The sequence below is a fragment of the Adiantum capillus-veneris genome, chromosome 7 (assembly GCF_014529385.1).
Source record: "Adiantum capillus-veneris isolate H3 chromosome 7, ASM1452938v2, whole genome shotgun sequence".
NCBI classification, from domain to species: Eukaryota; Viridiplantae; Streptophyta; class Polypodiopsida; order Polypodiales; family Pteridaceae; genus Adiantum; species Adiantum capillus-veneris.
In genome coordinates this window covers 45045343-45058303 of record NC_140937.1, presented here as the reverse complement: position 1 = coordinate 45058303, position 12961 = coordinate 45045343, and the positions used below count along the sequence as shown (strand labels likewise).

Genomic DNA, 12961 nt, shown 5'->3' with positions numbered 1-12961 from the left:
ATTCAGTACCTAATTTATCACCTGACAAGAGCTCGTCAGCATACAAGAGGACCTCCATCAATGCGCGCACAAGGCAAGGCAAGGGTTATAATTCCTAGCACACTCATCTGTGCAATCGTCCATCCTAGGAGGGAAGCATGACGGCAAGGAGAGAGGAGTATTGAAAGTCGGCATCAGGCAGGATGCAATCAGCACATTAGGCAAGCATGGTTACGGCTCGACAGAAGAATGCGATGATCATAAGAACTTGAGTTGACCATGTGTACAAGGGTAGGGTTTCCAATGACATGGATCATGGCTGCTTTGTGTAGCTTGTGTGCTTTCATGATCAAAAGAAAGGGATTGTGCGTGTGTCAAAATTTGCTACATAATATGATTGCTAATACATGTGCAGTAGACAGAGTAGACATGACCGAGGTATGAAAGGCGAAGAGACCATGAGCAAGAGGATGAATAAATAAGGGATTGTAGCCATAAAGAAGGTGATCGAAGGACTCATTGTAAACATCATGATTGCAAGGATAGATACAATGGACATGTTAGTAGTAACGACGACAATGATCCCAGAGACCGAATTAGAGGAGATCGAGATGATAGAAACCCTAGCTCTTCAAAAGGGCATCGACCACACCAACTTGAGTTGTTCGATGCTTACAGAGGTATAATTTCATGTCACGAATCATCGCTATTTTCTGCAACTTGCGGGCTTTCTTGATCAAAAGGAAGGGATTGTGCATTTGTTGCAACTACATTACATATGATTACTGCAAAATGTATGCTGTGATGACAAGGTATGGATTAAGGCTGTTTCCATGACTTGTGATTACAAGGTATGGATTAAGGTTGTTTCCATGACTGGGAATACCACTAGTCTTCCACGAGGAATGTGAATCAAAAGATAGGGCAAGATCTACTATTGATATAAAAAATCTCTTTGGATGAGGAATCTAATCTCAATCAACCTTGAACCAATCGTAAAGGACTCTAGGATTAACATCATTGAGGATAATAATGGCTCTTCAAAAGGTGACCATTGAAGAGAATGTGTTCACGTGAGATATGGGAAGCTATGCAACCAATAACGTCAAGGATCTTGGATATGAGAGATTACCCCAATTACCATATAGATGGATCTGGACTCTTGTATCAAAACAAAGGCTTGAAGAGGAGCTTAATATTGAGCTCAATCCGGAGCCAACCTTCTTTAGAAGGCACAATTGATGTGTCACCTATGAAAAGCACAAGAAATTTAGATGATTCAATTCATGGACCTACATTGACATAATCCACTTGAGCCGAAGAGACAAGAGAGTTGTGAGTAACAAGAACCATGCTTAATATTATCCCAAAGGCTTTGAACTACCCTTCAGAAGATCAACATTTCGCTCGGGGACTTTAAGGTGTACAACTCTCTGCATGACATACCAAAGTGGAAGAAGGATGCATATAATACAGCAGCACATTTGGCCAACAGTCAAAGCTATCAATACAAAACGAAGTCTTGCCATTTACAAGTTGAAAAATGAGTTGTTCAGAGCAATTTATAAGACCAAGAACAAATTGATAGCCAGTGCATCTACAAACCCACAAGCAACTCTTATCAAGAAATAGTAAATGTTCACCATTCGCATCTAGATCCCCATGGCTATTTATTTGCTTGGACTACACAACTAGACTATGGGGCGGCACACAGCTTCCCTATCTTATAATTCTTTGGGGGATTAGTGCCAACTCTCCAGAGCTGTCTGATAGCTATAAAATGTACATTCTCACCACTGAGAACAAAACACATCCAAGAGCGAGTACAAGGCTTTGTTAGATTCTAAAAGAGGGAGGAATACGATGGCAAATGAAGAAAAATTGCTAAAAAATAATAACAGAGTAGTGCTAGCAATTAATGCCACAGATCTTTGTATCCGGCCCGGTGACGCGAACCAGAAATGGGTCGATTCTTACCCACAGAAGGGAAAAGATGGAGGCCAAGAGCACCGACCAAACAATGACAATGGTGGGTGTTCTGTTCTGCCTTCCCATCAGCCCCTTCAGGAAAGGATACAAATGAACAATGACCCAGAACGCAAAGAAAAGCTTTCCAAATAAGGGTCCCCATGAAGAATAGCCATTGCTGATCGCATCAGAGATTCCAGCGACGACTCCAACTAAGTTGATGACGAGCAACGTTGTTGGTGGGATAAGCAATGAAGTCCACTTGAAAAGATATAGCTCTGCAAACTGGTCTTGATCATCTGACCCCTTGGAAGTGACTGTGAAGTTAGTGTCTATACCTGCTAAAACCTTCAAGATTCCTTGGATCACAGCAAAGAGATGAGCCGAAACACCTCCAATAACCCAAAATTGCTCATTCCTCCACCACTCATCGATACCAACTCCACTCCAACGCATCTCCAAAATACCAGTTGCAAAGATGGAGAGAAAAAGGCCAATGAACCACAAACTCGCCAAATTGCTAATCTGCAATCAATGCTCTTGTGTCAGCTATGAAATATACGACAACCGAAGGGTTAGTATCAAACTTTTCTTGGACCAAACAGGTGTGCAAGAGTACTCACGGTGGGAATGATAAATTTTCCCGTTAGCAAGCAGATAGCTGGCAGTGTACAATACACTAGGAGGGGTATGGAAGTAAGTGGATAAACGATCGTATTGATGTAAGCAAACCTCTCCAAAAACTTGAGGCGACCACCATAACCATACCACAAAGGGCAATGCCTGCTTAGAAAGATTTCCACTGAGCCCAAAGCCCATCGGAGCACTTGATTCAACCGATCAGATAGATTGATGGGTGCAGACCCCTTGAAAGCTGCTAGGGGAGGCATACAATAGATTGAACGCCAGCCCCGGGCATGCATTTTAAACCCAGTGAGAATATCCTCCGTTACAGAGCCATAAATCCATCCTATCTGCACGTGCCAAGGTCAAAAATGTCAAGAACTACAAAGAAATTTACAATATAGTAGTTAAATCCGAAGGCCAATACGACAAAAATGACCACCTCTAATCCCCAGTCAGTTTTGTCTTCATAGCCACAGCTAATCACATGAATAGCTTCTTTTAGAAGACCGGCAGGATTTGCAGATGGTGGAACTCCTCCTTCCTCTAGCAAGGTAGAAGCTACAAATACTGGAGACTGTCCAAAGCGCTTTTCGAAGTTTTTCTTCGACATCAACAATGACTTATCATCATCATAACCTGCCCAAAAAGTATCCATCTTGATGAAAATGTGACCAGATGAATACAGCATACAATTGTTAAATTTGCATCAAATTTACCTTCCAAACCCTCTTCTATGTCTTCCAAGTTGTAAGTTGGTACAGTAGAGTCTGTTCTAACAGGGGAAGGTTTCTTCTTCTCCGATTTCTTGACTTTGCTAGGCTTGGCCTTGCTTGGACGAGACCCACAGCACCATCCCGGTAAACAATCACATGCCATTGTCTTTTTCTTTGGTTGTATCGGAGGCTCATAACCATATAAAGCCTGCCTCCTAAAGACGCAACCAGTACCAACATAAACTGGCCCCTGAATTCCATCCAAACCTTTCATGTTGATCTGTAAATTGGCAAGAAGAAAAAATTTAAATACAACACCAATCATTTAGAGGAAGCAACAAAAAAACCGTGGAATTTGACTTGACTTACATCGAAAAACACTGTATTGCGATTGGCATAACGATCGTTTAAGTCAATACCATCAAACCTCTGAGGAAATTGCACATAACACACTTTGCGTCCTACTGTTGGGTCCATCAAGAAACACATTGCTTCCCTCAACGCTTTACTATTGTTGATGTAATGATCACAGTCCAAGTTCAGAAAAAACGGTGCATTCGTGAGAACTGCGGAGACTCTTACCTGTTCAAATCAACACAAGCTTCAAGTTCATTATAAGAATGAAGTAGCCAGGGTTGAGTGATCCCCATATAGAGAAAGGAAGCCTTCTTAAAGTCATAAGTTATTAAAAAAATTCCAAAAGATCCTTAAATATCGTAAATCTCCATTTTGAAGTATAAGCCCAGATACTTAAAACAAGATTGAGTTTAAAATCAAGATAATACCAGAGCATTCATGGCACCAGCTTTTTTGTGATGATTGAAACCTGGTCTTTTTTCACGGGAGACATACACAAGACGAGGAAGCTCATTGCCTTCAGTGTCAAGGCCTCCACTGTGGCCCAGGAAGACCTATTAGCAGCCACCCAGGCGATCAACATCAAGCAGAAAATGCAGAACATTTAGACAAAAGAGCCCCACAATCTTGCTCACCTGAATCATGCCTGGATGGTCCCTTGTGTTGTTTCCAGGCCATGGGGTTCCATCTTGCATTATCCAGCCTTCCTCTGGAACCTTTTGTGCTTTTGCAACCAAGGCATTCACCCGGACTTTAAACTCTTCATACTCTCTCTATTAAGTCCGAGAACACTCTTAGTTGAAAGCAGCCAATATATGCAAAGCAGAAAACACAGACTCAAAACCAGTACCTTCATAGCCCGCCTTTCTTTCACGAATGTGGGTTGCACCTTGTCCTTTAAGTAATCAATCTTTTGCGAGAAATAAACCTCTGGGGCCCTTGGCTCAATGTTGAAGTTTTTGCAGAAAGGGACCCACTTGCGAGCAAATTCAGAGGTTTCAGCCATAGCTTCAAATGTAAGCATAGCAGCACCATCATCGGATAAAAAGCAAGACACTTTGTCCACTGGATAATCCACAGCAAGAATCGATAGAATAGTATTGGCAGTAACAAGTGGAGGCTCCTTCATGGGATCTACAGTACTCACAAATACATCAACAGATGATAGCTGAGAGGGCTCCCCCTCCCTTTCATATCTGGCATCCGCACAAACCATTTGATGTCAAATTGTCGATTGCAGTTAAGTAGGGCACCTCCCACAACACGGCCATACACATAGTAGAAAGCAGAATGGAAACTCTTACCGCAAGGAGAGCCTGTCTAGATAAGTCTCTCTGTTGATTGGAAACCACTTCGGAAACTGATCCAGAATCCATGAAAATGCAAACCAGATCTCACAAACAATAGATGTAAGCCACAAGCCATAGGCATTTACTACAGGATTCAAGATTCGATATCTGAAAAAGAACCCTAGAATGATAAGCCGGAGCACAATGACCATCCGATATGGATTGATCTTGCTCGACGCAATGCTCACTTTCCTAGACAGTGGTTGCCTTGCTTCATCCATCCTAACAAAGCACACTGAAACAGATCAGAAACTATCAAAAACGCAATCTCCCACAGACGTATAGATATGTGAAGAAAATTGCATTGAAAAGGCACATTTGTGTATTCCCCACCCACAAAAGCATACATTGATAAGGCCTAAATACATGACTAAGTCAAAAAACCTCACTCCTACATGGGTCCTTACGACTCAAAAGATTCAGCTATTGAACATGCCTACATGACATGCATCTCAGTATACAGTATATTGCGTATCCCAAAAAAGGCTGCTGTACATGGGTAAATCTGCTCCATCAGGATCGTTGTCATCCACACTGCCCCCTTTGCTACCCGTATTTCCAAAAGCACCCTCAGTTGCAGTCATTTGCAACTTCTCATGCTTCGTCTTCCAATTATCCAGCCTTTCCTTCCATGCAACATTCCCATAGCAGAATTCCTTGGAGAAGTCCATGGACTTGGATAAGCCTGTTCACATAGATTTTCTTTCAACCAATGAATATGACAAGTGCAGTGTAGACCATGAAAAAGTTGCTATTCTTCACACACCTGGGGTGCCTGGATCTGAATAAGGAAAGGGGTAGATCCTTTTGCTTCCATTGATGCTAGTTGCCGCGCTGAGGACGCTATTGTCAGGTGACATAGGATGGCCAACAACAGGAACCTGTTCAAGGAGAAACAAACCAGGTCAGAAAGCAGCCTTACGAAGTAAATATGACCTTCAAGAAGTTCAAAGAATGCACTATATGCTGCAAGCAGCATCTGGTAGTTTACCTGAGGACCACTTGTGAATAGAGGGGTTTGAGGTTCCGAAATATGTACATTTTTTGGCATTTCCTGACTATCCCCACGGCCATATCTCATTTGGCCATAGGGAATTGCCTCTGGAATGTGTTGCTTCTTCTCGAGGTTTTCATAGTCTATGTTGTACTCACTATCTAAATCCTCCGCATCATCTTCCTCATCATCTCCAGGGACGCGAGGACTACCTGTAAAAGTTTAGCAGTTGAGAAACAGCATGATGCAAACACTCACAAAGGACAGACTAAATTTGATAATAGTGCAAAGTCCCTCTTGACCTTTGGAACAAAATACAGCTCATTCAACAGAAGTACCACCCACCTAAAGTGGTTTCAATATCCTATGGATAAATTAGACCAGACTCCAACACCCTAGACACTTAAACGATATGCCATCAACACTCATTGCTGTCAGATTAACGTTCTCTCCCAAAGAAAGGGCAGACAAGAGAAATTAAGCAATCCCTTTATGCAGGGTCTTGGCTCCTTGGGCCTTCATTAAAGCATCCATATAACAGGTGTGTCAAGCATAGAGCAAACCTTTAAATTGCATATAGGGACCCTCACTATGAATCTTACATCAATGACTGCAGCTTGCTTAAGAGTGAACCATATTTTTGACACAGAACTGCTGAACTACACATCTTCCGTGCCAACCGTTCAAAATTTGAGACAAAAAAAATCCCAGGGTTGATAGTCAGAGAGCCAAACGCCTCATTTTCCATGCTCTAGCCAAATCGGTCAAAGGAACCATCAGGTGCGAAGAGACAGAATGATGGACACAGGAAACAGCCGAGGGTTCACCAAAAAGTCCTCCTCCCTGGGCTTGGGATGACCTCACACAAGGAGGAGGATCGTGCACTTGAGTATTTGAGGGCAAGAGCCAATGTAAAGCCAGCACATCCTGCCAACATAGTCGTGAAGCTGGATATGCCCCTTGTTTTGCTTGTCCAAAATGGCAAGAGCTTGCTGCTGCCCCTTATAAACTGTTGTTTCTTCACAAATTTATTTGTGGGATGCCAGAGAGCTTTATGTGAGAGGCATTAGCTCCTTACTTTCATGCAGTCTTTGAAGCTGTGAGCGCAGTTGTTACAGATCTCAGATGGGTTGCTGATGGGTAATGGAGTTTGGCAACCCACTCCGTGGAAATGTGAAGAATAGTCTCATTTGCTCCTCTTATCTGCCACAGGATATAGATATATAGCTCTTTACTGCAATCAGCTCACTAATCCCAGTAACCAGCAGCAGCATTTCCAGCTTCATGGATCAGCTCTGCTGTGCTAGGTGATTTGCAAAGTACATCACCCTCACTCCAAAAACCCAAGATCAGAAACATAAGAAGAAACAAGCACCGAGCTGCTTTGATCAGTTTCTCTATGGCAACAGAGAGAAGAGGCAACATGGGAATCTTTGCATCAGTAAGAGACAAATTGATTCTTTGCTTTCATCGCAAATTAATAGTGCACAAGAAACTTAGAAATAGCTATTGCTCACCTCTGTGTCGGGCATATCGCTGCTTGCAATGCGGGCATGCCTGATTTCCATCTTTGCGTTCATATTCGTAGCAGGGGCGGCACACTGGGAAACCACAATGCAGGCACGCGACAAACGGATCCCCCGATGGAACAACGCCCACATCATCTCCACAGATCTGACATGTCCGTCTAGAGGAAGGAGGAGGAAAGGCCGCCATTGACGCGGAGCACTAAGGTTTCATGCAGAAGCACTTGAAGAGGAGCTGGACACCAGTTTACAGCAAAGCAAAGACTTGAGGGACTGTGTGCGAGAGTTGTCGTGCTGTATGTGTGTGAGTATGAGAGTGTGAGAGAGTGGTGTGTGCAATTATGCAAGCTTATTGTTTGATTGTCGTTCAGCTCTGACATACGATGGCGGAATGAGAAGCCAGTGCAGTTTGGCTACGCACTTGGGACTGTGACGATGGGAGAAAGAGAGCCGAGAAGAGAAAAATTTACAGTTGCCCGGCAAAGAGAGAATTCAAGAAATGAGATGAAATGAAACGAAATGCGCTATTAACGTTGCAAAAAGCCAAAACGACCCATGAGACTAAAAGTTACTAGGTAAAGGTCCCGGACACAAGAATTGTTGTGGTTGGCAATGGAAAGTGGTCCCATCCCCTCTTGGCTTGAAGTAGCACAAACAATTCTGTATTGGCGGAAATGTTCATAACAAGAGGACAATGGTTGACAAATGATATGTTCCTCGGTTTTCAAGGATTTCATTAACATGATCACGAACTCGTGAACACGTTAATATCGTTGAGTGATCACACATGAAAATCACGTGATCACGTTAAATATTATTGTAATTTTTTTGATAATCTTCAAAAACCACTTGTGTCGGTAAATCCGTCGATCTTTTTTATTTTTTCTGACGGGCTCTTTGTATACAATAAAAACTCTACTATCTTTCGTATTTCGATTAGGCAAATCTATGGGGAGTGTATCATAATGTTGGGTATAATTATTTCTCCTTGTGAATTGACCTAAGGTTACAAAGTCTCAGGTTCTAGGTTCTGTTTATGGGTTAAACGTGATTCTTAATATAGTAACCACTTCTTAACAAATTAAAATCCTTGACCGAAAGCAAAGGTACGATGCCAAACAAATGGAATCTCTTAAAAGCCATGCTCATTGCGACGAAGCCATTGGTCCATAAAGGGGTTAAGTTGGTTTTAGAAGATGAGCATATTTCAAACATGAGTCATTAGTCAAGGGTTGGATACCCTATTTTAATTGATATTATTTGTCATTGCACAATATGAGACCTAATTACTCCTTAATTAGGTATAAATATATTTTATATATTCAATTGAATGTATAAGGGGGCTACAATCCTTGATTGGGTAACAATAGTCCTCAAGTGTAATTGTATTTAAGATTTCATAGTTTTGTTTGATGCAATAGAGAGTGCATTGTGTATTGCAAAAGAGTATTGGTGCATGAGGTTGAAATCATACATATTGTTACTTTCGTTTGTGTTTTGCAAATGATTATCATCGTTTCAATGTTAAAGTTGATTATTTTATATTGCATGTGAAAATAAGTTTTTTTTGTTACACTAAACCATTACATATAGACAATGTGATGTTTTAAATGTATCTTATTGTCTGCAAATCATAGAGTACGTAAAAATAATCCTCGAGTGTATAATTGCATTGAAAAAATCATAGCTTTTTATGATGCATAATGTCAGATAGAGAGTGCATTGCAAATCGCACAATGTGTAAATTTAATTGCTTTCTTAATGAAGTTTTTAGTTTTAATATATATTAAAAAGTAGAGAATTACTTTTAGAACTGAATTTGAAGTTCTTATTACTTAAGCTAATAATGCAAGTAATGGACCAAAATGTCGGCACATGTGGTACAAAGTCATGAAAGAAAAAAAAAAAGGCCCTCGTCAAAGAGTGCAAATTTACTCACAGCATATGTAGTCAATATCAGGAGTGGCAATGTAAATTTTGCTTCACCACATAAACAGGTGGGGTGCCTCCACGCATTAGAAACCATTTTTTGAGTAGCTTTAAAAAGAGTTGTCGCAAATGCGATCATCCTCAGGCACCTACAGTTGCAAAGCATCTGAGAGAAGAGATCCCAAAGAAGGATGGCAAGAAACAGAGGGTAGAGAAACATGTTATAGATACATGCAAGAGCAGCCATAGCCAACTACCAATCATAATGATCATGTGGTGACACCAGCATGTGCAAGGAGATACAATATCAAATAGTGTTACTTCTAAGCGCAATGAGGTTGGGCTTGGGCAAATGCGACAAAGATCATTGCACCAAAGATTTCAAATGCAGACGCTAAAAGAGGCACAAAATGCACTTGCAAAAGCAAATTTTTTCGTTGGGGATGCATTAGTCATGGTTGATAGCCATCATTGGAAACATGTATGGAACAAAATCGGTGAGTACGGTCCAATATTTTCAGCCCCTTCGTATCACACGATATAGAATAATCTCTTGACCAAATGTTATACCGAAATAAAAGAGCGTGTTTCCAAAATAATTATTGGGAATATATCGCTTTCATGATGCACAATTGGTAGTGACGATTGGTCAAATGTTCAAAGAAGACCATTGATCAATGTTATGGTAGTTTGTCCAAGGGGAGAGATAAAAGCTATTGATAGTTTCGGTGCTATAAAAAGTGACAAATATATTGTTGAGGTATTGATTTAATGTAATTAAACGAATTGATGATGAACATGTCATTCAACTAGTCATGGACAATGCAAAGAACTCTAAAAATACTAGTACATAATCAAAAAGTGCTTTCCACACATTTACGCCAATGGTTGCAATACACACAGTTTAACTTGGTACTAAAAGATTAGTATAGTAGTGAAGAAACTACATGTTTGTCAAAATAATTGATGTAGCATGGCAAGTTGTGAAATTCATCTGGAAACGACAAAGAGTGCTTGATAGAAGATGAGTTCAATGTCGATGTATCATAGTACGTGATAGCAGAAGTACAAAAGAATCTCATGATAGGTGTAGACGATTCAAGAGAGAAAAACAAACAATGCTCGGACTCATAACAAAACATTGACTACACATATTCACTGTAAGATGAATTGAGATTGCAAATACGAAATGTAATTGGAGCTTATATTCTTCAACATGTTTTGATTGTATACAATGGTACTTTGAGGCAAAATTACAATGTCTGTTGCTGTCAAGTGTGGTGTTCAGAGTGTGTTTCTTCAGTACATAATAGATTTCTAATTTCACTAGGGGTGTCTTATACATGATCAAGTGTACCCACTTTTCACAGTTTCCCCCCAAGTGTGACACTTACAATGTGACTCGAGCCACATATCTCATCGAGAAATGTGGCCTTCCAAGCCTCCAAATGATGCCACATGGTTTCAACAAACTCAGGGTGTCTTAGGATGTATACATGATCAGGCGTACCCACTTTTCACAGTTTCCCCCCAAGTGTGACACTTACAATGTGACTCAAGCCGCATATCTCATCGAGAAATGTGGCCTTCCGAGCCTCCATATGATGGTTTTAATAAACTCAACAAGTTACGTGGATCGTCCATGTGGCATCGATCTCGGTGCCACGCGGGACGTCCACGTCACTCAACAAGTTACGTGGACATCTTGCGTAGCTCGGTGCCATGCAGTATGGTCGTGGATGTCTTGCGTGGCATTGAGCTGGGTGTCACGCGGTATGGCCACGTAACTCGATAAGTTACGTGGTTGGACCGCGTGGCACCGAGCTCAGTGCCACATGGAGGGTCCACGTAACTCGTCAAGTTACGTGGATGTCCCCCATTGCATCGAGCTCGGTGTGCCACGTGAAGGGTCCACGTAACTCGTTGAGTTACATGGATGACCCTTGTTTCAAGCATGTACAGGCAAAGAGAGGTGAGACTTGTAGAGATGATTGAACATGGACCCACATGCGTGCATGGACTTTTTGAGCAGAAACTTACTAAGCTTCCAACTCAGAGAATGTTTGGATTAAATCTTTGTCACTCCTTGTTTCTATCGATACTCTCTCTCCTTCTCTTTCTCTCTCTCCTCATACAATGTGTATAAGATGTCTCCGAACTCCCCCGCCAAGGGGGGGCTAAATAGTTGTCGCCCCCCCCCCCCGGGATCCCCCTGACGACAAAAGTAGAGAGAGAGAGAGGAGAGATAAAGAAAGAGTTTTCTTTTTAAATTTTAGTCGTCGCCCCCCTTGGATCCCCATGGTGACATAAATACATAGAGAGAGAGAGAGAGAGAGAGAAAGAAGGAGAGATAAAGTAAGAGTTTTCTTTTTAAATTTTTGTTGCGGTCCCCCCCTTTGATCCCTCTGGCGACATATATATATATATATATATATATATATATAGAGAGAGAGAGAGAGAGAGAGAGAGAGAGAGGGAGGCAAGGAGGGAGGGAGGGAGAGAAGGAGAGATAAAGAAAGAGTCTTCTTTTTAAATTTTAGTCGTCGCTCCCCCTTGGATCCCCCTGGGGACAGAAATAGAGAGAGAGAGAGAGAGAGAGAGAGAGAGAGAGAGAGAGAGAGAGAAAGGGAGAGATAAAAAAAGAGTTTTCTTTTTAAAGTTTAGTCGCCACCCCCCTTGGATCCCCTTGGCGATAGAAATAAAGAGAGAGAGAGGGGGAGGCGGGGGGGGGGTAGATGAAGAAAGAGTTTTCTTTTTAAATTTTAGTCGCCACCCCCCGTTGGATCCCCCTGGCGACATAAATAAAAAGAGAGAGAGAGAGAGAGAGAGAGAGAGAGAGAGAGAGAGAGTGCATTGATGTGTAAAGTGTTGGAGTCGAAGATTATGCATGATGAAGATGATATGGACACTTTCCTTGTTGGTATCAAGGATATCAATAAGCAACTTATTTCTGTAGACGAAATTCTGACAGTTCCTTTGTGTAGACTGTTCTTCATGCTTTGCTAGATCCTTTTGCTGGTACTTGGAGACTTATGACCTGTCCATTCCAAAAAGGGAAAAATGATTGGTTACCTTCTAATTTGTGGGATTCTCATAATACCCCTTGAATTTCAAAAATTCTCAAAATACCCCTACTATTTGTTTATAAATTCCCAAAATGCCCTTCAAATTTTCCAAAAAATTCGCAAAATACCCCTGGTTGTGAGATTATATATTAATAAAAATGAAACAAGTTGTAACTTTTCATAAGAGGACTGATTGTCTATCAATACAAGATGCTAAAAGTAGTAATTTGAGTTGGTTTTGGAGATGAATTGCTTCATTGATTCTATGCATAATTGCGCTTTTTTTTTTTTTCTAGGTAATTTGAGACGAATTACTTGCCAAGCACTCAAAAACGGATCTCAATTGTCAAATAGGATTAAAGATTAGAAAACCTTGAACACTCCAACGAAAAGAGCTTCAAGGGTATTAGGGAAATGCTGAAATTTGAGGGGTATTATGAGAGTTTACCCTAAT

At 41.2% G+C, this 12961-nt stretch overlaps 1 protein-coding gene across 1 annotated transcript; it reads right to left on the bottom strand.

Moving 5' to 3' along the window:
* Positions 1-1575: 1575 nt before the first annotated feature.
* On the bottom strand, positions 1576-7997 carry LOC147453777 (cellulose synthase A catalytic subunit 9 [UDP-forming]-like). The gene is made up of 13 exons (XM_086515871.1): positions 7505-7997; positions 5985-6199; positions 5760-5874; positions 5489-5678; positions 4949-5215; positions 4495-4840; positions 4280-4417; positions 4073-4198; positions 3657-3869; positions 3291-3567; positions 3014-3210; positions 2571-2921; positions 1576-2472 (listed from the first exon to the last, which is right to left on the bottom strand). Exons 1-13 carry the CDS (start codon positions 7701-7703, stop codon positions 1888-1890), a joined length of 3219 nt encoding a protein of 1072 aa, XP_086371997.1. The 5' UTR covers positions 7704-7997; the 3' UTR covers positions 1576-1887.
* Positions 7998-12961: the final 4964 nt, after the last annotated feature.